The sequence below is a fragment of the Loxodonta africana genome, chromosome 3, assembly GCF_030014295.1.
Source record: "Loxodonta africana isolate mLoxAfr1 chromosome 3, mLoxAfr1.hap2, whole genome shotgun sequence".
Taxonomy (NCBI): Eukaryota; Metazoa; Chordata; class Mammalia; order Proboscidea; family Elephantidae; genus Loxodonta; species Loxodonta africana.
Genome location: NC_087344.1, coordinates 161,922,031 through 161,948,484, shown reverse-complemented (window position 1 = coordinate 161,948,484; position 26,454 = coordinate 161,922,031). Strand labels below are relative to the sequence as shown.

The window sequence follows — 26,454 nt, the reverse complement described above, 5'->3', positions numbered from 1 at the left end:
TCATATGACAATGTGTGTAAGTTTTTGTATGAGAAACTGACTTGAATTGTAAACTTTCACTTAAAGCACAGTAAATTAAAAAAAAAAAAAAAGTGGGTCCAGTGAAGGAGACTAGAGTCACGTTAGGAGAGAGCTTGAAGGAGGGGCTGATTAACTGCTGGAGGCACTCCAGAGCAATGAAGAAAACCGACTGGGAACTCGTAGTCTGTAGTTTAATAAGCTGTAGGTTTTGGGTGCTGGTGGGAAGGCAGGCGGGGGGTGCGAGTGGTGAGTGTTCATGTGGTTTGGCTCTGCTCCCTAAATGGGGGTACACTTGCGTGGTAGAGCATCACTTGAAGGACCAGCACAGGGCTCTTTGCACAACCTGGCTATGAATTGGACAGGGGGAGGATAAACTCCCCTGTGACATGTCACCGTGTCCTCCATAAGCAGCTGTGCCTGGACAAGGCTGAGCTGTTACCATTTGTCCTGAGCTGACTCACCCTGCCCCTCTCCCCAGGCATCCCAGAACACCATGGCCCTTCTCAGTAACTCAAGCCAAAGGCTACACTTGGGTAAATGAGCTGGAGTTGCTGAACTTTTAAGCCTGCTTTGGCCTCTTAAACATTCAGGTTGGTTGAATACAAGCCAGCTTTCCATCTGGGCATTAGCTGTTTCTTGGCACCCTGTAAAGCTGAAGAGACTAGCCACTCAGTTGTGGCTGAAAGCGGGGAAGCTCATGTTAGGGGGTAGGGATTGGAGTTCAGGATGAAAATTGTTCTGGTGCTGCTTGGCTTCACACTATTTCCAGAAGTGAAAATCCAGCTGGTCTGTTCCCCGAGTTGGTCTCTGAAACAGTATCTGGTATTTATAGAGGGCTGAACTAAGGGCCAATCAGCTCAGAATGAAAACTGAGCCCGGAGTTCTCCGGAGCGACCATCTCTTGGCTTTTTTCTCCCTGGAGTTCGGCTAAGGTTTTCTCTGGAAGACTTTCAATCTCTGAGAAGTTTGAAGAGGCACCAATGGGGGATCGAAATGAAAACACACTGACTGTCTTTCTCTTGGTGTGGACACCTTGTTATAGTTAATGGTAAGAAGGTGGTTGAAGGGCAAGGAGGAAGGATCCACGGGGCGATGCTGGAAGAGCAGCTGCGGCGTTTGGAGTCTCTGAGGGTGATGGGCAGGCAGGCCAGGAAGCCCGTTGCCTCCTGTTCACGCGGCCTCTAGCACCTCCCGCTTCAGAAATCATGTGCCGGTGCTAACCCACTGGGCAGAAACCAGAATTGGTGGTTGTTGTTAGCACAAGCCTTCCAGCTGCAAGGAAAAGGAATTGCGAGATATTTGACATTTAAAAAGACAGCTGGAATGAGTGAGATATCAACTGACACATTTACGAAATGTCACCACTTTTGTTTCTCTTCAGCATTCAGTGCTTAAGTTATTCTAAATTAATTACACTGCCACTTGATTTATTCCTTATGTCGCCCTCTCTGCCACCCTCTCCAGGCTTAAGAGCAGCTTCTTCTACTTTGTTCTCCAGTCACCCAGGTGTGAAAGGTGAGCAGGGGCCTTCTAGGAAAGAGGAGCCATCCAGGCAGCTGTGTTGCAATACCTTCTCAGGGTGCAGGTCAGAAGCTAAGTCTGGCTACTACCTTCAAAGCTAGTGTTGTTGTGAGGTGCTGTTGAATTGATTCTGGCTCATGGTGACCCCGTGTGTGCAGAATAGAACTGCTCCATCGGATTTTCAAGGCCTATCTTCTGAGGCAGCCTCTGGGTGGGTTCAAACCATCAACCTTTCAGCTAGTAGCTGAGCACTTAACTGTCTGCACCACCCAGAGACTCCTATCAAAGCTATTACAAAACAAAAAACAACAGACCTGTTGCTGTTGAGTCAGTTTTGACTCATAGTGACCCTATAGGAGGACAGAATAGGACTGCCCCATAGTGTTTCTGAGGAGCAGCTGGTGGATTCGAACTGCCGAGCTTTTGGTTAGCAGCCGAGCTCTTAACCACTGCACCACCAGGGCTCCATAAAAGCTATTATGTCCCTGATCTACGGGTGAGGGAAATGAGGTTCAGAGAGGTAAAGTGATCTGTCCAGGATGGACCGGGGAAGTGTGGGGAGCCAGTGCATAAATCCAGCTCTTCTGGCTCCCAGCTCTTGGGTTTACCAAATGTGTTGGTGTTGAAGAAATAAATCCAACCTCATGTGGCAAATCTGGCAGGAAACAGCATCCAGGTCAGGCAGCCACTGGGGTTAAATAAGCTGGCAAATACAATCCCACCCCCCAGCCTCGTTGCCAGGGAGAGATCAGCCAGGAGGATCAGGGCAGCTGCCGGTTAGAATCCAGGAGGGAAGTGAGGAAACTCTCTGCATATTAAGTCAGGCATATGGGGATCATTGGGAAAAGAAATTTCTTGGTAATTTAAGGAAGACAGTATCTGAAGCTTGTCTGGCTCTTTGATTTCACAATCCATTTTAACCACTGTGTATCATTGTCAGTAATTTGTCCAAGGAGATGAGCGACCATGGTACAAAGGGCCATAGCCCTTTCGAATGTGATTAGCAAGTCCTCTGTCATCACAGGGCTAACATTTTCAAAAAACTCTTAGAATTTCTACCCACAGGTTTTCATTCCTTATTGCCCTAGCCTGAAGGATCCCCACAAACCTGGCTCAGTCACAGGCTGCAAGGTGACATGGCTGAAAAAAAAAAAAAAATGGCTGAGGAAAGAAAAAATGCCACATGTCTTAGGAAAGCCTGAGGCGCCTGCCCACGTTGGTGCTCCGTGTCTCAGGATAATTCCTGAGATGTCATTGAATTTCCCCAATCTGTGCAGGAAAAAAGAGCCACCTCAGGGAAAGAGTCACTGTCCCTCCACCCCACCTCGCCAGTACTCATTTGCTGTGAGTTAGCTGCCCGCAGCTGCGATCCTTGCAGGAAGTGGGTCACCACTCTGGTACTGAAAGGAAAGAGATGCAAGAAGGAGAGGGCCGAGCCCGCCTGTGTGAGTTCCTGAGTTTTCAGGGTTCCTCTGAACCCTCTGAATTCTCTCTGCCCTGTCCCTGGCAGCTCATCATCACATTTCCTTTTCCAACAGGTCTAACGGCACAGGCTTTGTTCGAAGCTGCACGTTGGAAAGTGATGAGCCCCCAGCCTGCACTGAGTTCAACACTAGCCCTCCAGTGGAGCTACTCAGTTACACCAAGACCTCCACTCTTCCTTGTGTTGTCCATCATAGGACATGTTTCTGGGGTAACTGGCTGGGATCAGGTGCAACAGGTGGACTCCATACTTTTTAGCTCTTTCTGGAGGAGTAACTCAAGTGGGGGAATCAGATTAGGATACAAGACCAATGGCTCACAAAGAGGCCATCGCAGAGCCCTCTCTGGAAAGGGAGGGAGTCAGGGTATCAGGGGGCACATTTAGAGGTGCACGAGGAAGGGTATATGCATAGATGAGTAGGCTAGGTAACCCTTCTCTAAAAAAAAAAAAACCAAACCCATTGGCGTCGAGTCAACTCCAACTCATAGTGACCCTTTAGGACAGAGTAGAACTGCCCCATAGAGTTTCAAAAGAGCACCTGGTGGATTCGAACTGCCGACCTTTCGGTTAGCAGCCTAGCACGTAACCACTACACCACCAGGGTTTCCAACCCTTCTCTAAAGGATGCCTAAATCTCTGACATATCTCTGGCATTGTCTTTATCACATTGTAATTTCCTACTTACATATCTGTCTTCTTCTTTAGCATGGTGGAAACCCTGGTGGTGTAGTGGTTAAGATTTACGGCTGCTAACCAAAACTTGGGAGCTCGAATCCACCAGGCACTCCTTGGAAATCCTACGGGGCAGTTCTACCCTGTCCTATAGGGTCGCTATGAGTCAAAATCAACTAGACGGTGACGGGTTTGGGTTTTTTTGCTTGGTTTTTAACATGGTAGGTAAGTGTGTGAGTTCTGAGATCTAATTACCTGTCTTCAGGTATGTGACCTTAGGCAGATTCCTTAACCTCTTGAATCAAACAAAATAGTGCATATAAAACACTTAGAACTGTGCCTGGCATAAAATGCTTAGTATATGCTAGTTATTATTATCAGTTTGTGTATCCTCAGCCCTGGTATAAACTAGGTGCTCAATACATGCTTATTGAATGAGTAAATGAATGCATGTGTACTAAAGAAAAGAGAGGAGTTTGCATTTATGAGAATAAGTCCAGTTGAAGTTTTTGAGTGTTCTGGGGCTGAGAAAGGGCAAGGGAGAGAAGATGGGTTGTAGGGTTGAGTTTTGTGGATAGGTTGGGAGTTGGCCAGAGAATTTGCAGTTGTGAGAGATGACCTCTACAGAAGGCTGGTAAAAGTTGAGTTTAGCATAAAAGGTCTGGTTGGCTAGCTTTGACCCCTCCAACTGTGCTTGGTCCTGCGCTAAAGATCACTAACAAAAACAAAACCCATTGCCATTGAGTCAACCCTATAGGACAGAGTAGAGCTGCCCCATAGGGTTTCCAAGGAGTGGCTGGTGAATTCGAACTGCTGACCTTCTGGTTAGCAGCTTAGCTCTTAACCACTGTGCCACCAGGGCTCCAAGGACTACTAATACGTGTTAATCAGTAGGGCCTCCAAGATGAGGATGGATTTGTGGACAGAATGTTAGCAAATGGTACCTTGTGGGGTGATTATAGTATCCTTAAGAGTTGGGCCCCTGCAAACTTGGGTGCAAATAGTCTTTTGTAAATCAAGTCATAGTTCATCACCTTGAATTAGCTTGTTATGAAGTATCATTTGATGAAGCCCTCGATTGATCTGTTTTTGTTCATCAGCGTTTTTATCAATCAGCTTTGCTTGGGCACATCTCTATAATTATTCACATCACTTTCTTTTTCCTTAACCTCCAAATGTTGATGGTTTCTGAAGAGCCTCTCTTTGAGACTCTCTTTGTCTACTTATACTCACTTAGCAGTGTCAGCCTCCTGTCTTTGCATCTCATTTTTGTGTGCAACTTTCTACAAATTAACATCTCAAGCCTGACCTCTCTGCCAAGCTGCAGCTTGAATTGCAGCTGTCTGATAGACATCTCTTCAGCATCTCAAACTCAATTTGTTCCAAACTGGACTCATCATTTTTCCTTGTTATACTGAGTTCCTGGTTTCTATGGAAGGTTCCTTGAGCGTAAAACATACAATATTTCTGAATATTCCTTCCCTCTCTCTGCCTTCCAGGTCTGATCAGATGTCAGCCCTCTCCCTCTGTAATCACAGGTGACCTTGTCTCTGTGTGCCTGTGCCTGGCTCAGGCCTTCATCCCCTCTTTGTTTTTTAGATTTTTATTGTGGTGAAATATATATAACAAAAGCACATACTGTTTCAATCATTTTTACGTGTATGATACAGTGACATTCATTAATTACATTCAACATGTTGTACAACCATCATCACTGTCCATTTGCAAATTCTTCATCACCCAACAGAAACTCAGTACCCCTTATTTCCCCTCCCTATTTCCCCCTTCCACCCACCTCTGGTAACTACTAATAAATGTTCATCTCTACGCATTTGGCTATTTTGGATATTTTATACCAGTGGGAACACACAATATTTGTCCTTTTGTGTTAGCATAATGTTTCTAGGTTCATCCATCTTGTAGCACGTGTCATGGATTGAATTGTGTTCCTCAAAACAATGTGTATCAATTTGGCTGGGCCATGATTCCCAGTATTGTGTGATTGTCCACTGTTTTATCATCTGATGTGATTTTCCTATGTGTTGTAAATCCTATCACTATGATGTTGCTGAGATGGATTAGCAGGAGTTACGTTGATGAGATCTACAAAATTAGATAGTGTCTTAAGCCAATCTCTTTTGAGATATAAAAGAGAGAAGTGAGCAGAGAGACGGGGGACCTCGTACCACCAAGAAAGCAGCGCTGGGAGCAGAGCCCATCCTTTGGACCTGGGGTTCCTGTGCAGAGAAACTCCTAGTTCAGGGGAAGATTGATGACAAGGACCTTCCTCCAGAGCAGAAAGAGAAACCTTCCCCTGGAGCTGATGCCTGAATTTGGACTTCCAGCCTACTAGACTGTGAGAGAACAAACTTCTGTTTGTTAAAGCCATCCACTTGTGGTATTTCTGTTATAGCAGCACTAGATAACTAAGACAGCATGTTATCAGAACGTCATTTCCTTTTATGGCTGAATGTTCAATATTCCATTGTATGGATATGCCACTTTTGTTTGTCCATCCATCTGTTGATGGACATTTGGATTATTTCCACCTTTTGGCTGTTGTGAATGGTGCTGCAACGAACATTGGTGTACAAGTATCTGTTGGAGTCCCTGCTTCCAATTCTTCTGCGTATATATCCAGGAGTGGAATTGTTGGGTCATATGGTAATTCTATGTTTTTTTTTTTTGGAGGAACCACCAAAGCGTTTTTCACAGCTGCTGTACCCTTGGGCGGGCACATGGTATGACTGCGGTTTTTGACTGGCTGGTGGATTTGAACTGCCGACATTTTTGTTAGCAGTTGAACCCTTAACCACTGTGCCACCAGGGCTCCCTTATGTGTGCAAGGACGTGTATTTCTGGACAATGCATTTTGAAGGAAAGTAATGTGTGTTACTCCCAGGCCAGAACATTTATGCCAGTATAAGACCCTTCAGAGTGCTCTCCCCACCCCCGACCTCAGCCATGGCAACCAGCCATTTGAAATGTTGGCTGCTTCATCTTCCTAAGTCCTTCTGCTGATCTGTGATGGGCACCTAGCATGTGTAAGGAATAAGGCCTTGTTGTTCTCAGCTGCTGAAATCTGAAGGCTGTTATTGCAGCCTAACCCAGCCCATCCTGACAGACACACATCTACCCTGAAGGCTCATCATCTCTAGCTACAACCAGCACACCCTGAATCCTGCTGCTGGTCAGTACCCTGACGGAAGGCTCTCGAGTAGGGAAGCTGCATCTTTAGGCAGCAGAGTGCTTCTTTCAGCAGCCTCACTGCGGAGCATCAGTAATTTAGATGCAGATGTGCAGAAACGGATGGTACCTTCTCTTCACCTCTCTACGGGTTGCCTTCTAAATTAATTAAAAGCCAGGGGTGAGCAGAGAGAATATTCTATTAAGTTAGAATGCTCTTTTTTTTAATTTTCCATTTTGCGATAGGATTTTGCTAATCCTGTGCCAAGTTTTGTTTTATGAGAGTTAACAGGATTCCTCTCCCGGTGGGTGAGAGCGTCATATTTTCCAGACAGGAGTGTGTGTGACCCACTTCCCCAGAGAAGCTTCAGCATCTGGAGGGGCTGCTGGTTGAGCTGAACAGCTGAGGAGACAGCCGAGCCCCCCCATACCAACTGCTCTGTGAGCCCAAGCCTGACAAAACACAGGTGGATTCCCAGCCCTATGGGGGCATGCAGGTGTCCCTCAGACAGAATAAAAAAATCAACAAGCCCTTCTGCTGAACCTCTGATAAGGGAAGTGGTTATCTGTGTGAATCAAAGATTAAAAATAAAAGCTTTGCACTGTCCCGCACTGGTGTTTGCAGCTAAACCTCAGGAACATAAAATGACAAGAGAAATGGGCCAGAGACAGAGATTTAATTGAATAAAAACTACAGGCTGTGACAGGGGTGGAAAGACACGAAGCAGTAATTAACAACATAATTTTAAAATGACGATGTAATTAATTAACATCCTGGGTAAGCAGGGTGTGAGGAAGGCATTTTTCAGCCCAGAAACAGCCAAGTAAAGGAGATGGGGATTTTGCATTTTTTAAAAACACATCTATGTACAAATGGCCCTGGTTATCATAACTTCAGCAAAGCTCACAACAACCACCCAAGAGATTTCTCGTGCCAAGGAAGCTAACAAATAAATCGTTTGTATTTCATTTTATCCTGAAACTTGTATTTCCTTTCATTCTCATCTGTGAGGGAGAGATATTGGGTTAGATAATGAAGCTGGCAGACATTCAGGTTTCATTCATGTTTCAGGATGAGAACGAGTCTCCCCTGAGGGTTCTGGGGTGAGGTTCTAGGAACTAAAAGCCTCCCTGGGGCAGGCTCCCAAGCCTGTAGGAATTTACTGAGACTTCTGGAGCTGAAATGGTAGCAGTTGGTTAGGTGGTGTGAGGCTGACCATAATCTGCTCAGAAAATGATTTTCTGAAACCACTTGGGCAGCTCACTCATGCGAGATAGCTGTTTGGGTATAAAAGGAATGTCTGAGAGCAGTACCTATCCCATGATTCACACTGATAGCACTTCTTTCTCCAGAAGGTTAGAATGGATTATCCTCAACTGCCTAAGGGTTTAAAGGTGACAGATGGACCTGCATTTTGAGCTTGCTTCTAGAAGGTTCCCCTCACTAATTTCTAGGCTCCTCGTGACCCCAGTAACTGAATTGTCCCCTTCATAGTTGCAGGACCCACAGCGACTGCTCAGTGATTAAGTTGGCTATCTTGATGGAGTCAATCCAGAGTCAAGAAACAGAATGAAGTTTATCATCTGCTGGGAGCGTTGTCATGACCTTGGTTTTTTTCTCATTCTCAAGGGAGCCTACAGCTCCAGGACTGCCTGACTAGGAGGAGTCAGGAGAAAATTTATCTTCACATCATTGACACATTTAATTTTCTAAGCCAAACACATCTTTTTCCCCAATGCCCCTTTACATCATGTTCTATCTGGTCATTCTGGGGGCTAGAAGACACAATCCAAAGTTATATCAGCGGAGAAACTTGATAATTTGGCTTAAAATGAGGATTATTTTATTAAGTTGCTGCTCCTATAGCATCTGACATATATAAAGAATAAGACACAAGGTTGGTGAAGAGCATTTAGGTTCTTGACCTTCCATTATTGAAAGAAGGGGTTCTTCAGCAGACTTGCCTCTTGTAAGTCACACACACAGCTCTGGAAACTGGCTTTGCTGAGTCACAAGTTGAAGTGGAAACTCACCTTCGTGTGTTTACCAGGGCTACACAGACTAAGATGAGCAAATCAATTTAGTTATTGGGTATAGAGGGGAAGGACGCTATTAACTCAACAGAAATGTGCTCTTACAATACAGAATAGTTTAAACTTTTTTTTTTTCCTAAACTGAATTTGACCTAAAGTAGAGATCTAAAGGAAAACCCTCACTACCACTGAAACAAACAACACCGAAGTACTTAAGTAATTTATAGAACTAAAGTTTAAGATGAATATTCCATAGTCTATTTGCAGAGTCAGTGGGGCTGAAATAGGCCTGGTTTCAATCAAGAAGATACTCTTCAGAGCAAGATGGCCCCCAATGGTTACTTGGACTTCAAAATGACCCATTCAGAAAGAAACAGTTTATCTAGGTTTTTCTTTGATCTGTTTAGGCATTTTAAACAGGTGCTTGATATTTCACGGAATTATAAAGCTATGTATAATGCAGAAACCATTCTGGAACATATGTGCCTCTCTTTCTTTATAACAAAGATTACTTTTGAGAACAAAGATCCTGTTTTTCAAACAAATGTGATCATTAACTGCGGAGCATCAGAAAACATATGGCATGTTTAGTTTCTGCAGAATCATTCCTAAAGAAAGTGACTAAGTTCCCATGAGGAATCAATAGTTTCAATTCATGAGGAAAGCAAAGGAGGAAGGAGAGCAAGGAACCTGCACAACCAGCCGAAGGTTCATAAACACCTCAGAATTCTAATTCAATATGGCACCAGGAGTCCACATCTCGGTTTATATCGCACCAGCAAAGAGCTTCAAGGAGTCGTATTTAGCCTCATAAAGGCTCTTGGATTTGCACCATTTTTGCAGGACACTGAAAATGCAGCCATAGCTCCATCCCACTTCCTTCTTCTTCAGGGTTGGGAAGCTTGGTGGAGACAGAAAATTTCAGAAACTGGATCCACCTCCACGGAAAACACTATTTTACATTGTATTTTATAGAACCAACTATTGGGCTCTTGGCCCTTTATTTTCCCCCACTTTTTTCTCTTCTTTTCTTGACAGAAGATCCATACAAAGTGAAAACCACAAAGACATCACCTTGGGAGACAGAAAAGACTAAGACAGATCTGACCACACGACAAGTGTCTCAGCCTTAACCTACACAGGAGCAGGTAAAACTCCGGAGTGAGACACTCGCTGCCGATGCTACTGCACAACACTGTGTTTAGACTGTTGAACAAGTGCAAAAAGAACATCGCTGAGCCCCGTTTGCGTCGCTCGGCTGTGCCGCTCATGGTGTTGGAGGTGGTTTCGGAGATGGGCACGAGCTCTCGCTGTCGAAGCTGGCAGCTCGGCCCTGCCACTGCGGGGAGGAAAAAGACGTGGTCATTGATGGCCAAGGGGATTTCTACTGCAACTTCCAAAACTTATCTGGCCCATGCACTGAATTCACCTTTCCCAGCTTCTTTGTAAGCTTTCTTGTGTTTTGCTGTCAGCCATGCAAAAACATAAGGAAAACAGCTTTAGAATTTCCAGTTTGGAATACCTGATTTTTTTAAAAAAAGACCTACTGCAGAGATAAGTAAAGCTTTCTTCACTGTGTACAGCACGCGTGTGCATGTGTGTGTGTGTGTTAATGAGGCGCTACGACTGGACCATCTCTGACTGCTTCAGCCATTTTTCACACTGAAAATCAGATTCTGTCAGCAGCAAAAGAGGCATTCTGCAGAGTGTGCCCTTCCTGCCAAGAACCCTCGATCATGAATTATTAGCAATTTGTCTGGGAGCTGTTAGTACAGCTAAAAACTTGATATTGTTTTAGCTCTGGACTCTCTTCTTCGGCCTTAATGCTTCCTATGGGCCTCTGCACCCCACTTGTGAAGAGGCAGGAGATGCGAGGAGGTGGCAGCCCCTTTCTCTCTCTGGCATCTCCAACCCCATTTTTCTCTCCTGATCTCCTGTCTCAGAGACTGCCTCCCCTGGCCCTCCTCTAACCCCTCTGTGAAAGTGGTGATGTAATGAGGCCTGGTGGAGTGAAGGAGGGGGCTGAGGATGGATGGATGGACTTGGCCTTGAGAAACACAACCCTTCTTTAAACTGAAAGCCAGTCATGGCTACACCACGTCTTCTGGGCAAGCGTCTGACCCAGTGAGTATTCTTGACCTGTCTGAGGTTGTATAACTTCAAAGTGAGTCAGTGTCCACTGCTCACCCCATCCTTTTCATTGGCTGAGACTTGTGCCCTCCCAGATACCAAAAGGACAGGGCACCAGAAAGGGAGGGAGAGATGAGGTGGGTGGTCAAGATGGCTTTCCTAAGCCTGAAGTGCAGCCCTTTCTGCTTCTCCTGTGCTTAGGGGTCTCCACTGTGGAGTGATGGGATTGAGAAGTTGCAACAATGTATCTGTGCATTAGGTGGGATGGGGAGGGTGTAGATTCCCCCTCAACACAGCCACATCTAGATGGTGCTGAGTCACCTAAGGAAAAGACCATTTGCCACCCAGCATTACCTGTGGAATAGGTGGGAAACCCACAAAGCCGAGTAGAGACCCAGACCTACTGAACTGGTTTGATCTCTCAGTTCTAAGGAGAGCTGCTGTTATCCTTCCCTGGGCTCTTCAGTACTCCTTGTATAGGCCATCTGAAGGCCAATCAGGTATCAATGACCACCATTATGTGACCTGACTAACCACTGGCCAGTTGCTGTCAAGTCGACTCCGACTCATGGTGACCCCGTGTGTTTCAGAGTATGACTGTTACCCATAGGGTTTTCAATGACTGATTTTTTGGAAATAGATCACCAGGCCTTTCTTCAAAGGCCCCTCTGGGTGGACTGAAACCTCCAGCCTTTCAGTTAGCAGCTGAGCATGTTAACCATTTGTACCACCCGGGGACTCCTTATGTGACCTAAACAAAACAAACAAAAAACAAAACAAAACTGACTCATAGCAACTCTATGGGACAGAGTAGAACAGCCCTATATGGTTTCCAAGAAATGGCTGGACCTTTTGGTTAAGCAGCCATAGCTCTTAACCACTGCATCACTAGAGCTCTGAGCAATCTTGGCACGCTAAAGCTGGAGGCAGGCCTGGGAGATCATCCAGCTGAACTCTCTTCTTCTTGCAGAAGAGAAAAGAAAAACATAGAAAAGTCAAGACACTAGTCAGGGGCAGAGCCAGGACCTGAAACTAGATCTCCTAACTTTCCTTTCTGTGCTCTTTCCACTCCATTCTGCTGCTACCTCAGCCTGTGGCCACACTGGGGGAAGAAAGGGACACAGAATGTAAGAAGAAACCTAACCTCTTTGGGTCCACACCAGGTACTTACTCCTAACTCCGGGTGGCAGTCTCTCTGCTTGCAGCATCCACTTGAATGAAATCACAACCGAGGGTTTCCCTGGTGAAATATTTTAGATAAATAAATGCCTGGTTGCTGAACCCACTGTGACTCCCGACTCAAGTGTTTTTTAACCAGAAGGTGACACAAGACGATTACTAACGCTTTCATTTAACAGATACTCATTTTAGGAGCTCTACTTTTTCTGTTACAACCTTTAATGTTGGTGCCACGTACATGGTAATTACTGGCTTGTCCCCTGGGCAAGCATGCCACTTAAGCAGCCTGACTGATGAGCCAGGTCAGAGAAGAAAAAATGAAATGGCTTCACAGGTTATCTTTTTTTTTTTTTTTCTTTATGGAACAACCTAAAAGGTAGTCATATGGAGCTTAATTGTTTACCCAGGACGAATGAAGAGGGACCACTGGCTCCCCAGCTGGTCCCTGCCTTTTCCTATGAAGATAAATAAAGGAAGGAGATGGGGTTCATTATGGACAATGGGAAGATGAATGATTCCAGGAGGGTCGTTGTCATGGGGGCTCTGAAAGAGCAGAGAACTTGTCCCCAGCACGCAGAGGACTATTGTTCCAGGGTGGCTGTGTTCCAGTAAGGTTTTTTGTTGTTCTGAAATCAGTCACATTCCGACAGAGATCTGAAATCTCTAGAGAAAGTTGCTGGTCAACCTGGGCTCTGAGTGTGGCAATGCCAATGACACACAGAACTGGGCAAGAGTGCTGAGAGGGGAGGGGACTGAAGCCTCTGCCAGGAGAAGGGCACCCACTATGGCTTAATTAATTTTTATTCATGAAAACAACCCAAGCAAGGAAAAAAGAAGTCTTTTCAGTTCATTTATTCCCCATAACCTTGTTTTAAACCCAAAACAAGCAAGCAAGTAGGGTGCCCTCTGTTCTCATTAATAAAAAAGAAATGATCACAGCACTTGAAACTCCTTTAAGAAGCCAAAACCCATCACCGTGCGGCTGATTTTGACTCATAGCAACCCTACAGGACAGAGTAGAACTGCCCCATAGGATTTTTAAGGCTGTAACCGTTATGGAAGCAGACTGCCCCATCTTTCTCCCCCAGAGCAGCTGGTGGGTTTGAACTGCCAAACTTTTGGTTCACAGCCAAGAGCTTTAACTGCTGTGCCACCAGGGATCCTCCTCTAAGAAAGATGCAATATAAATACAGAGAGCTTTACAGATACGATGCTATTTATCTTCCGGGGAGCTGGAGAATAAGATTTCTATATTATACAAGTGAGAGAAACAAGTTCCAGGAGCAAGGCTCTTGCTCAACGTCCAGAACAGGGCTGAAAGGAAGGCAGATGTCGGCTCTAAACGGGATGGATACATGCTCAAATACCATGCATCCCGTAAATACAAAGAGTACTGACTTAATATTAGCCTGACGGTATTTAAATGCATTTTTATGAAGCTACTTGAACTGTGGGCGCTAAAGGTGTAGGCAAAAATTTATACAAATTTGAGCTGATGAAATCCTAAGTTGCCAAGGCAAATGTCATTTTCAGCTTCTCGATACAGAGAAGTAATCCACTGAGCAAAAAATGGTAGGGTAGTGAGTAGGGGTGGGATGGTCTCAGGAGCCTGGTGTAAGAGGTCAAGAAGCAAGTAAGCCCAGAGGACATGAAACAATTTATTCTCTTTTCATTTTTCATACACCGTTACTCTCTTTACTGTCTCATCAAATATTCATTTCCAAAGGCTCGATTCAACTTTATCTTTCTTTCTTTTGTAGTCTGGACTAGTGAGTTAGAGTCCTCAAAGAAACAGGACTTAAAATCAATTATTTGACTTAATTAGGTTACATTCATGACGAAAGAAAGTGACTCTGGAGCCAAGTCTCAATATCTTCCTGTTACCCAGCGCCCCCACCCACGACTTCAGCTGCTGCTCTGGTGGTTATTTCCAGTTTGCCACGGACAGGCCCAGCCTGGCAATAGGGGTGGGTTTTTGCAGATTCCAGATCAGAAAGTCAGTCACAGTGCAAGATGCTGGCTCATGGGCCCAGTTGTCATTTAGGTCAGAGATTTATAGAAAAGCAGAGATGGGAAGGGCCTTAGAGATCATCTCACCCACCCCTTCATTTTGCCAATGAGGAAACTGAAGACCAGAGTGGACCAGTGTGCCCCATGGCACACCAGCTTCTATTCCATGCCTGTGTTCCTAAACCATCCTGAAAGGTTTAGTATATTTATCCTACTCTTAAATATATCCAAAGGACTAAAAAAAAAAGAGGGGTGGGGGAAGAGGGGCACAGTACACCCACCCTGGGTTGAATCTACCCTCTGGTCAATGAGGGGTCAGATGTTGGCTCCAGGTCATCTGAGTCCTGCCCAGTAGCTGCCTCCTATGTAGGTGGAGAATGGTACCTCATCCACACCCTGAAGAAAGGCGTTCTGGAAAAGAGACTTTCCTACATGTGGGCAGAGGCTCTCTTGAGGGAGCCAGCTGGAGATCTGAGATTGGTCTCGTGCATAAAACCCCACAGCTGTGGTAAAATCAAGGCAACCACAGGCAGAAACGTGAGGCTCAGATTGAGGGGAACTTTGCATTTCTGCTTTACTCCTTGAGGCTGGCCTCAAAGGTCGCAGTGTAAGACGGCTTTGCAAAGCACACGCACACCTAGGAGGTAGGTCAATTAGCCTGGCTCTCCCTAAGCTCCTCTCTATCTCACAGGATTCCACATGTCCAATCCCCTCAGCTCTCAGCGTCTCCTGAGACACCTCACACTGCTGGGAACAGGTGGAATGGCCTTGTCCACCCGAGGAGGCAGGAGCTACAGGTCCTCTGGGTTTACCGCCCACTTTTTTGCACCACACAGTGAGGGGAGGGATGACTCTGCTTTTAAACTGAGGGGAAGGGATGATGCTTTATTTTTATTAGTAGATTTCCCAGTATTATACAGCTACCTAGGCTTCCTAGGCTTGAAGGCTGTTAAGACAGGTAAATAATCACCCAGATTTCTAGGTTGTAGACTGGGAAGGATGAGACTGAGGAAAATGGGGTCTAAGGCTTGCCTGGCCACTCACTCCCATTCTGACCATTTGAGAAAAAGCAGGCCTGGGGACCACTCAGGTGAGAAATCACAGGACCTGGAAATTGGTAGGGTTTGACAGAGGGTAGGGCAGACTGTAAATGTCATTTGAAGGGTTTTTTTTTTTTTTGCAGTTGAGAGGGAAGTGACTGGCTCAAGGTTATACAGCAAGTCAGGTGGGGCCGGGATCACAGCCCAAGTCTCAGGACTCCCAAGTCAGTGCTCTTTCCATTATGTCTGTATAAGATCTGGCACCTTGAGGCCATGCTATCTTCCCCCCAACAGTGATCACCATCTAAGCTGACTGACTGATCCGAACCTCAGAGAACTTACTGCTAGACAGGGATAGAATTTCTTGCCAAGTTCTGATCTCACACCCTTGGAGCTTTCTCTTACAGGAGGAACTTAGCCCAGGGGTTTTGTGAAAGCATTCCGGGCCTGGCACAGTACAGCTGCTGAGAAGGCTTCCTCAAAGTTCTTACTTTCCATTAAGAACTCAGTTTGCTTTCAATAATGCCCAACACCAGGGGCTCTTTGCCAGGCAGCTTCCCACCTTCTTCCTCCGTCTTCTTCCTGGAGGTTACACATTGGGTGGGAAGCATATGGCCCCCATGTCCCCTCCCCATGAAAGACTGAGGGTCTCACTGAAGCTGATTGCCATTCTCCAGCCAACGCAGCCATGCAGCAAACATGCCAGAGGCTGAGCACCACCTCACCCACCTCTTTGAAGGATTTCTTTACCTCCACCAAGGAGTGCCAGTGTGCGATGGGCTTCCGTGGGTACGCCAGCATCTCATTCCAGTGGTCCCTGCCCAGGCCTTCAGCAGTGATCCCCACACGACAGACTCCTATGATCTCATTGTGGCCCACGCTGAGGGAGAAACAAAAGGCCTGGCATTGGTGACCAGACATGCTCTCAGAAAAGGGGCTCCTGGAGCCTGGGACTCTGCCCAGCAGGTCTAACTCAGGACTCTTAGCTCTGAAAAATGGTCAGCAGAGCCTCGGAGTACCAACGGCAGTGGAGCTTTGCCCAGACTCCTTGGGTGGACATTGAACACAGACAGATGAGCAAAAATGAACTTGTTTGGAATCTCTGGAAATGGTGGGTAGATAGCCTGATGTTGCGGGGCTGGGAGCATTTAAGTCTCTTCCCTTATTTGACTCAGCCAGCACATCACAGCCTGGCTTGAGCCATCAGCCTTTGGAAATAAATCAGCCTGTCTTGAGCACCACTGCTCCATACCCCCAGTGGCTGGGTTGTGATTTATTCACTTGGTAACAACATCAATCATCACTCAAGCATATTCACCCAGCTCCTACTATGCCCGAGAACTTGTGCTAAAAATCCTGGATTGAGGCTTTACTGCATGGTTTCTTTCTCCTTTACCTAGAGTGACAACTAGAGAGAAGAAGCCATGGGGGCTGGAATAGTTGGAAAATATTCTTGAGCCAGCCTTGATGGAAGAGCAGGATTTGAATAAGTGGAAGAGAGGGAGTATATCTGAGGAAGGGAAGTCAAGTTGGGTGGATATGCTGGGTACAGATTATGGAAGAAGGCTTTGAGAGTCTGGGGGAAGCACCTGGACAACAGGAGCCAATGATGGTTCTTGAGAAGGGCAGAGCCAAGAAGAATGTGGTCTTTTGATATGCCCTTAGTATGTGGCTGGATTAAGGCAGGGAGTTACTGGAGGGAGGAGTCAGCTAGGGGGCTGCATGGCCATCCCAGAGTGAGAACAGCAGCAGCAGCAGAAACCAAGAGGATAGGGAGATATTTTAAAGGACAGATGATAGGACTCAGTGTCAGGTGGAGGGATGGGAATAGTCGGCAGTGAATCCATGGGGACTGGTAGGTGGAGCTGATGGAAATGGGTCAGGTGGGAAGTGAAGCTTAAGCCCTCTGGTTGGGGCCATCCATGCTCTTCGTCAAACTCCGGCGTCTTGGGTGGAGCCACACTTGAGGCCAATGTGCGCCTGAGCCCTGAACCACAAGGTCCAAGGTCAAGAAGCCCTGTGCTGTGTTGGAGTGGGAGTGAGGGGTGGCAAATCATGCCCCTCTGGGACCCGTACCTACCGATCATAATCCATAACTGAGATGAGCAGGCTGACTTGATCCATGTTCTCCGGGGGAATGTCAAAGATGATGGCCTCGTTGTAGACGGGATTGAGAGTGTTCTTCTTTATGGTTGTTTTCTTCTTCTTCAGCCTCCGCCCGTCACAAAGCAGGGATACTTTGACGTACGGATCTGGGCCAATGGGGGTGGTGGGAAGGGAAGGGAGCGTGTTAAACAGATGCCCTCGAACATCATTTGGAATAGAGGGACTGAAAGCCCTGGGCCTACTGCTGCTCTTTAGATGGTATCAGTGGGTTGTTAAAATAATTAAACCACCTTGTATTTATGTAGCACACCTATCTCTGAGGACACTTGGTGCTTAATAAACACAGAGTCTTTAGCAACCTCAGTATTCTTGGGAGAGTGCTTAATGGGCTTTCGCTAATGGGGAAGCTGGCCCCAAATCACACAGGGCACCTGCCCATGGGCATGCAGTTCACAGCCTTAAATCTTGTCCCCAAGCTGGCCAGTTGGCTCCAGAGGGTGGTGAATCTCAAAAAAGCTACTCTGTTTCTTTCACCTACTTTGAGTCTTTTTCTCTGGGAGTCTTGTTAACCAAAGGGTAAGTGGAGGGGTAGGTAAAAATAGAACTCAATGATGCCCAAGGAGTAGCAATGTGCCAGAGTAAAATGAATGGTGACACCACAATGCTGTTCATGTCCTCCCCACCTGACAACATGATTATGGGTCCCATTGTCCCAGAAAATTCATTTTCATTTGGCATCAGGAAGGGGAGTAGTGGCCCTGGCTCGATGCTTCCCTGAAAGCCATTTCCTGCTTCCTTCTGGGCAGTGGAGGAGGAAGGAGCTGTAGCCAGGAGGAGTGAGGCAGATCTCCTGAGATTCAGGGCACCTGGTTGACATTTTATTTCTCAGCGGGATCTTGGATGCTCTCAACCCAGACAGACACTCTAAGTAGGTGATGCCTCTTCATTCAACTCCCCTCTGCCTCCCATCCTTATTTGTCTTTTAGTTTTTTGAATGGCTATTTCATGGTCATCTTTCTACCCTGAAATTTTCTACTCATCCACATGAAGTGATACCTATTGTACCTCATAGCATGGGTGTCTGGATCACCATCATAATTGTTATTTATGCTGTGCAGTTGAAGAAATGGGAGGGCGACTCACAGGTAATAATAGCTTTTGAGACGCTGATGTTCTGAGGTGCCTTCTTGCCCAGAAGCCAAGGTTCATGTGATGCTGTCAAGAAGTGCAGACCAAAGCAGCACCCTCCCCCCCCCCCCCAGCTCTGCCATTCACAGGCTCTAGCCTGTTAACGGTTCTATTTCCTGGGCATCTGAACACCCACCAGCCCCTCACACTCCCCGCATATCATTCAGGTGGGAGACGAAGTGCAAAGCTATGGTGGAAACTAAAGAGAATTGCGACACTGATCGGAAACTCCAAGCTTAAAGGCATTTCTGTAGACATCTAAATGAGCTGCCAACTAACCGGTGTGACAGGAGCAGCAGTGCCTTAACCATGGGGACACCTGAGTTTATGGGGGAACTGGGGAGACCATGAAGTGTTTAATCAACCGGCTGCCTCTACGCATTTGAAAGGGCCCTTTCTTGGGGGGATTTTCAATAAAAAGACAATTTTGAATAAAAAGGGAAGATTTTTGAGAGCCGGGAGAGACAGGTTGCAGGGCATCGTTCAAGTCCAAGCAGACAGGTGGGAAGAATTAGCCCCAAAACCTGTCTTTAACATGGTGACTTCTAAACCCCTTAAGGGCATATGTTGCCTTGGAAAGTGTCTTCAGGCTTAAGGTGGCTCAAGTGCTGTCTTGTTCCCTGCCACGCCTGTTTCCGTGCACTTTCACATCAGAGCAAATTTCCACGTCCCCAGGCTTGGAAAAAGATAGGCAGAGTTACCTGTGCCATGGGCCACTGGGCCCCTTCCTTCCCCCAACTCCATCTACCCCTGCAAGGCAGATCCAATTTGTAAAATTCAGTGGGTATGCATCATGCAGCCCTTGCCAGAACCAAACACCTCACCATCCTACAAGTGGCTAAGCAGACAGATGACTGTTCCCTATAGTTCTCTGGGGCAACAGTCTGTGGCATCTAGTAGAAGGTGGCCCCAGTTGACCTCTGAGGTCCTTCCTTCCCTAACAGACTATGATGCTCTATGCAACTGAGGAAGGGGACACAAAGACCAGCAGTGTATTTCAGCCTCATTGTCATGAAAGCCACCAAAATTCAGCCTCTGGTATGTATTAGGCACTGTGCTGAGATATACATACATTGTGTCATTTAAACTATATCAATTCTATGAGCTATTAATTATCATCATCTTCAATTTATAGATGGGGAAAGTGGGACATAGAGAGATCAAGAAACTTGCCTAAGATTTGAACCAGGTTTGTCTGACCCCAAAGCTCACCTTTTAATCCACTAGACTCAAGGCAGTGCACACCAGATGTGGCAGAGATGGGTGGGTTACTCACTCGTCACCTTTTTGTAGCATCTTGGTCCTTATTATTTCATATATTTTTACTGGTATGTTCCAGCAGATAGGCTTAGAAAATTGACTCAGGGCGAGTTTAGGTCAAGAAGAACATGAAGGTCCTTGTTTTTAGAAGTCAACAGCATACAAATCAAGAACAGACAATTAATAAACTCCATTTGCTCTCCAGGTCCCTGTGTGGCACAAATGGTTTGCACTCGACTGCTAATCTAAAGGTTGGTGGTTGAAACCCATGCAGTGGAGCCACAGGAGAAAGGCCTGGTGACCTGCTTCTATAAAGATTACAGCCAAGAAAACCATGTGGAGCACTTCTACTCTGTTACACACGGCGTCATCATAAGTCAGAACCAACTTGATGGCAAAAGCTTTGATCTTAGTTTATTCACTCTTGTTCAGTCCAAGCCCAAACCAGTCTGGGCTGGAGATAACCTCAAACTCATTCTCAAAAACAGAAGATCCACTTAGAGAGGCCATGGCGTGTACACCCCACTGGATCACTCTCTGACCAGGTTTCTCATGCTACAAACTCATCATTCAGTCATTTAGTACTTATTTATTCAGTGTCCATTAATGGCCACTCACTGCTCCAGGAACTTGCTTACATCAGTGAACAACACAGAAAAAAATCCCTAATGAAAGGAAGCCCCCTGCATTTCCGGAACCAAGCTGAGATGTAACACCAGCTTCCAAACTCAGGTAGAAAAGAGGGGTTTAGAACTCGGCGTGGCAACAGCCCTCCTCCCAATCCCTCTGCCTTGGAGCAGCCCTGCTGAATACCTCCGTGACTTCGCCGTAAGCTCACTCTCTAGCACGCCAATTTAATTACATCAGGGAAGATAGTGTGGAGACTTGGGCAGCAAAATCCTACTTCCCTCAGCAGCCTTGAGAGTCCTCAGTGAATTTCCGTCCCTGGTACACACTTATTTTGATATTAAAATGCCATCTACCTTGGCTCTATTTTGGGGGGAGCAGACTTGGTGCTGCCTAAGAGCCTTTCTCTGGTCAGAAGAGGCTCTCTGAGCTCTTCACCGTGTGGGCTGTGCGTCAGGCAGCTCCAGGGAAAGAAGAAGCACCAGGGTGCCGCTATCTGGGGGAGCTTCTGGCTCGAAGAGGTGAGCGCTGCAGACAGACAATGGAGCCTCTGCTCCCAGGGGTTCAAAGCTGCCATAAGCACACAGCACTTCAGCGTCTCCCAGCCACCTTTCTCTGGATCCACAATTTTCAAGGCCTACGACCTTGTCTTCTTCCAAGTACACCAGGTAGTGCCTGGGCCCAGATGTTTTCAGCGGGACCATCACCTCTATATGGCAACTGTGGTTATACTAAGGAATTCCCCGGGAAACAAAGAAGAAAGAAAATGAAAAATCTTCCACAGATTCCCACCCGAGCTCAGAGGCCCCTCCTGAGCCGTTTTATATTAGCGATCTGAGTCACCCGCAGGGGCTCCTGGGGAGAGGGGAGTCTAAGGGAACAAACCCAGCCCCTCCCTGCCTTTGCTATTCTGAGTGCAGCCTAGGCTGTTCCATGTGCCTGTTCTTTGGGAGGTCTCACCCCAATTCACCTCTCAGGGCTGTTTGAGTCAACAGGGGGAGGAGGCTCCCAGGACTCAAAATACCTCTCTGTTATTTCCAAACTCAAATGTCTTCTCCTACAATCACTTGCAGAATCGTGGGGGGCAAGGATCAAACCTCTGATATCACGTCCAGCCTGCAGGTCCCACAGCTGCCCCCACACAAGCATTTCCTCTGTTGCTAGAATAGCACTCAATGTCTCCTTCTCTACCCAGCAGCTCTCCTGGTGCTGAGGCCCAGGCCGGGAGTCCTGCAGGAAAAACTCAAATAGAAATGCCCTTTGCTTTTCAGTGGGTTTGTTCCTATGACTCAGTACGCAGGGCTGCAGTAGGCCTGTGTGGACCCACAAACGTTTACTGCAGTAGGCCTGTGTGGACCCACAAACGTTTACACATTCAAACGCAGCATAACCCTTCTGAAAGTCCTGGGGCCTCATAGAGACTATGAAGATTTTCCTTACCTCTTTGCTCCTATGTATTTACTTTTCAGCCTCTCCCTGCTCTAAGAGAACAAATGATAATAATAGCTAATGTCTACTGAGTGCTTATTATGTGTCAGCACAATTCTAAGCACGTTACATGAATTACCTTGTTTATCCTTGAAGTAACCCATGTAAGTGAGTTTTTATCATTCCCACTTTTCAGATTAGGACACCAAAGCCTTTAGACAACAAGGCAATGGCAGAGCTGGAATTCAAATGCAGGTAGTTTGCCTCCAGAGCTGGTGCTTCTATCCTAAGAATAGTGACAATTCTTTCCGAATACCCTTCCAGATCCCATTGTCCGGGCTTGTGGGAGGCCAGGTGGCAGGGAGGCTGGGTAAGGGAGGTACCTGAATAGCCTGTGATGTCCATCGCCTTGAGGTTCCGACATTTGATCACGGTGAGGGTGAGCCTGCCTGCTGTGGGCAAGTAGCAGAGGGAGAACATGATCTCTCCCAGATCCACACTTTCCTACAAAGAAGCAGACAAGAGGGTGGATGAGGGGCATGCAGGACCTGGGCCTTGCTCCCTGAGCAGCTGCTGTGGGGTGTTCCAGGCCCCCAGAGAAGGTTCTTTGAAACAGAGTACCATGTCTTCAAGACCCAAGGGTTTGGCTTCCATGCTGGGAGTAACTGGGTATAAAAGGCAATGATAGCAATGTTATGGATTGAATCATGTCCCCCCAAAATATGTGTTGTAAATCCTAACCTCTATGCCTGTAGTTATAATCTCCATCAGGAATGAGTTTTATGTTAATAACACAGGATTAGTACAGAGTGCGTCTTAAGTCAATCTCTTGCAAGAGATAAAAGGAGCAAGCAGAGATGGGGGAAGATAGATGCCAAGCCACATGGAGATTTCCCAGAAACCAGGAAACAGAGCTGAAAAACAAGGACCTTCCCCCAGAACCGACAGTGAGAGAAAGCCTTCCCCTAGAGCCAGTGCCCTGAATTCACACTTCTAGCTTTCTAAGTTTCGAGAAAATAAATTTCTATTTGTTAAAGTCACCCACTTGTGGAATTTCTGCTACAGCAGCACTAGATAACTAAGACAAGCAATATTGTCTTTTCAGGAGAATTTTTCTCCAACAATGTTGTTGTTAATTGCCATTGAGTTGGCCCCAACTCATGGTGAGCCTATGGACAATGGAAAGAAATGCTGCTCTGTCAGTCCTGCACCATCCCCATGATGGCTTGTGGGTCCGCAGGGTTTTCATTGGCTGGTTTCTCCCTAGTCCATCTTACTCTGGAAGCTCTGCTGAAATCTGCTTCCACATCAGCAACATGTAAGCCTCCACTGATGGAAGGGTGGTGGCTATGCTTTAGGAGAATTTACGGGGAATTGAACCTGAGTCTCCTATATGGGAAGCAAGAATTCTACCACTGAACCACCACTGTCCTGGCCTCCAACAATATTCCCTCGCAGTTTTGATCAGATTCTGGTCCTAACTCTTGCAATTCTGCTTTGGCCTGGCTTGCCCTACATGCACCCCTTGGCTGTAGCCTCCAGCCCACCAGCTGCTTTGTGGCCCATTTCTGTTCTCCTCCAGGTCACCTTTCTCATCACTGACCCCTTTCACATCCCTACCCTGTTCCTGCACGCGGATCATGACCAAGTCCTATCTAAGATACACGCTTCAGCCACCAGGTGTGCCCTCTTGCAGCAGATCTGCAGCCCTTTTCTGCTTCTGCCCCTCAACTCAGTCATTTTTCTGTCAGTCCCTCTGTCTTGGAACTTCCTTGCCTCTACCAAAACACACCTAACACTCCAACTTCCTGTCCTCAGGGCGGAAGCACAAGGAATCTGGTACCCTGGTCAGGACATGCTGCCACCCAAGGAGGCATACAATTCCATTCCATGTTTGAAGCCAGGCCTCGGATCTGTGTTGTCTTTGTCCTTAAACATGATCATCCTTTAAAAATAAACCTGGTAAACCAAAAGTACCCCCAAAGTCGTCTTAAAACCAAAAAATAGTTCAGTTTACTAGTAAAGAATGTCTGTGCTGAGCATTGTGCTCTTTTTAGAACTATCTGTACGGAATCAAATTGACAACAGTAACTCGAAAGATTAGATGGGAAACTTAGGGGGCAGTCAGTTTATGTTAACGGGGGAGGAACAATTTGGAAAAGGAGGGTGGGAATGTTGCACAACTTGAAGAATGTAATCAATGTCACTGAATTATAAATGTAGAAAATGCTGAATCGGTGTACTACTGTGTATATTCTCACCAAAAAAGTAAAATAAACCGACAAAGAGCACCCATTGTACTGCCTCTCCTGCTCCAGAATCACTGTGGGATTCCAAATCCCAGAAGCTGCTGATCAAGAGTGGAAACTGTCAAAGATGGTAAGGATGCTAGTCTGTTGTATTAAATAGTGCCTTGCCAAAATGCTTCCTCTTCCTGCTTCCTGCCCCCCACTTGATGAAGAAGGGTATTGTCGTCACTGTGAGCTCCCCTACCCCCTCGCCCCCCTGTAGGCTTTGAGGCTGGCTTGGGGTTCCAAGGTATGGAGGTGTTTCCTCAGTTAGGGCTCCCAGACAAAGGATTGAGGAGAAAGAGGTCAGGGTTTGGAGAGACTGGTTTCCGATTGGGCCATCCTTTCATTCATCCACTCACTTATTCAATCAGTCAACCAACAAATATCTATTGAGCACCTGTTATGTGCTAGGTGTTGATCTAGGTTTGGTTAGTAGCTGTAACACTTAACCGCTATACCACCAGGGCTTCCTCGAGAATATAGGGGAGAACAAAACAGACACAAAGCTCTGCCTTCATGGAGCTTACGTTTTAAGGGCAATGGACGATAAAAGGATAAACAAATAAAATGTTAGTAAAAGGTGCCAAGAAGAAAAAAATATGACTGGGAACGGGGATATGAAATGCCCATGGGGGAGGCTATAAGTGTTGACGTTTTAGATAGGATGGTCAGGGAAGGCCTCCCTGAGGTGACATCCGAGAAAGAAAGGAGTCAAGAGTGATGCCAGAGTTTTTTTTTTTTTTTCATTCTCTTCAAAAAGAGTCACCCACTGCTGGAGGTTCCTAGAGATGCTGGATGTTTGGTTTGGTCCCACCGGGAGAATAATCCAACTCCCCCCCTCCCCCATCCCAGAGCATGTGGTCTCGATCTCCTCTAGGTGGCGTTAACACCCACCCTTTCCCTACCCCTAGATTTGTCTTTTTTTTCTCCCTGCCCCACCCCCCTTCGAACCCCAGGGGCAACAAAAGGTGGAACACCCCCACCCCCAGCTTCCCATGAGGGGGCCTGGCTGGGACCAAAGTTTGACACTGTAGAGGCAGCCACACCCTCCAGCACGTAGAATCTTGAGGTCACCACAGAGCCAGCGAGTGAAGACCAACATCTGCAGAGCTCCTGTGCTTGGCAAAGCTCTTCCATGGACAGCATCTGCACCTTTGAGGCTCACGGCAACTGGGCAGGGCAAAGATGATGGTCATTGTTTCCTCCATTTCACACATGAAGAACTTGAGACACAAGTTTAAAAGCCCTGCCCAGGCATAAACAGCTGGCAGGAGTCTGGGCTCTTAGGAGAATGCCCCTTGCACTCCATCTGTGAGCAGCAGCCCCTCCCAGCTCACTTAGGACACATCTCGAGGTAATCCTAGCTCCTCTAGGATTACCACAACTTCAAGACCACAACTTCATCCATTTGTTTATCTGTTCATGCGTTCATGTTCACTGAGTGTCTACTAGGGACTCTGTACTTTGTGGAGAGTATACAGTTTCTCCCCTCAACACACAGACAGTCTAGTGGGGTCACAGCCAGTTAAAACAAGCAAGAACAACAAGAAGTGGCAGGCACTAGGGTCCCCAGCTCCCTCTGGTGCATCTCCTGTCTCCCTGGGGGATGTCAAGGGAAAGAGACAGAGGAAACTGCCCCCGGATGTGGCATTGTGGGATGTAACTGTCCCCTCACTCAACAGGGACCAGATCAATGTGCATTAGCTGAACTTTCTATCTCTGACAGACTCACAGGGTACAAGAAGTCTCAACTCTCATTATTTTCCTTAATAACCCTCCAAGGTTCAGTCACGCCCAAAGCTGAAACTCTTTTCAGACTGAATAAGCATAGTAATAAGAACTACCGCTTACTGAACTTCTACGTGCCTGGCACACTGCTAGGTCCTTTGCTAAGTTATCTCAGTCAGTCTTACCACAGCTTCATGACGTAGGTGCTCTTACTGTCCCCACTGTACTCCAGAGAAAATGAATGGTTAGTAAGTTAAGTAACTTGCCCAAAGCCGCATAACCAGTGAGTGGGGAGGCCAGCCCACGACCACAATCAGTCTGGTGCTAGACTTTTATCTATCAGTCACCGAACTGTACATGTTGAAATTATTGTGCTCAACAGTGCTCAGACACCCTCAGTGGCTCTCCCTGCTTGGCCTCTGGATCAAGGCCCGTCTTCTTAGCTTGAATCCAGAGCCCTCCACAATCAGGTTCCATTTTACATTCTCACCTGATCATCTCTCTATGCCAACCCTCTGCTCCACACGGGCTGTTGTATCTTTGGTTTCTT

At 46.6% G+C, this 26,454-nt stretch overlaps 1 protein-coding gene across 1 annotated transcript; it reads right to left on the bottom strand.

Moving 5' to 3' along the window:
* Positions 1-15,220: 15,220 nt before the first annotated feature.
* On the bottom strand, positions 15,221-22,385 carry SYT6 (synaptotagmin 6). The gene is made up of 3 exons (XM_064282392.1): positions 22,269-22,385; positions 17,357-17,528; positions 15,221-16,156 (listed from the first exon to the last, which is right to left on the bottom strand). Exons 1-3 carry the CDS (start codon positions 22,363-22,365, stop codon positions 15,793-15,795), a joined length of 633 nt encoding a protein of 210 aa, XP_064138462.1. The 5' UTR covers positions 22,366-22,385; the 3' UTR covers positions 15,221-15,792.
* Between the last annotated feature and the right edge of the window lie 4,069 nt (positions 22,386-26,454).

What these genes read in the sequence shown, in the direction of transcription:
- SYT6 (XM_064282392.1), bottom strand. Translation starts at nt 22,365, where the DNA reads ATGTTCTCCCTCTGCTACTTGCCCACAGCAGGCAGGCTCACCCTCACC. An exon ending in GGACATCACAGGCTATTCAG is followed by an intron (nt 17,529 to 22,268) that starts GTACCTCCCTTA and finishes CCATTGGCCCAG; the next exon opens with ATCCGTACGTCAAAGTATCC. An exon ending in TCAGTTATGGATTATGATCG is followed by an intron (nt 16,157 to 17,356) that starts GTAGGTACGGGT and finishes TTTCTCCCTCAG; the next exon opens with CGTGGGCCACAATGAGATCA.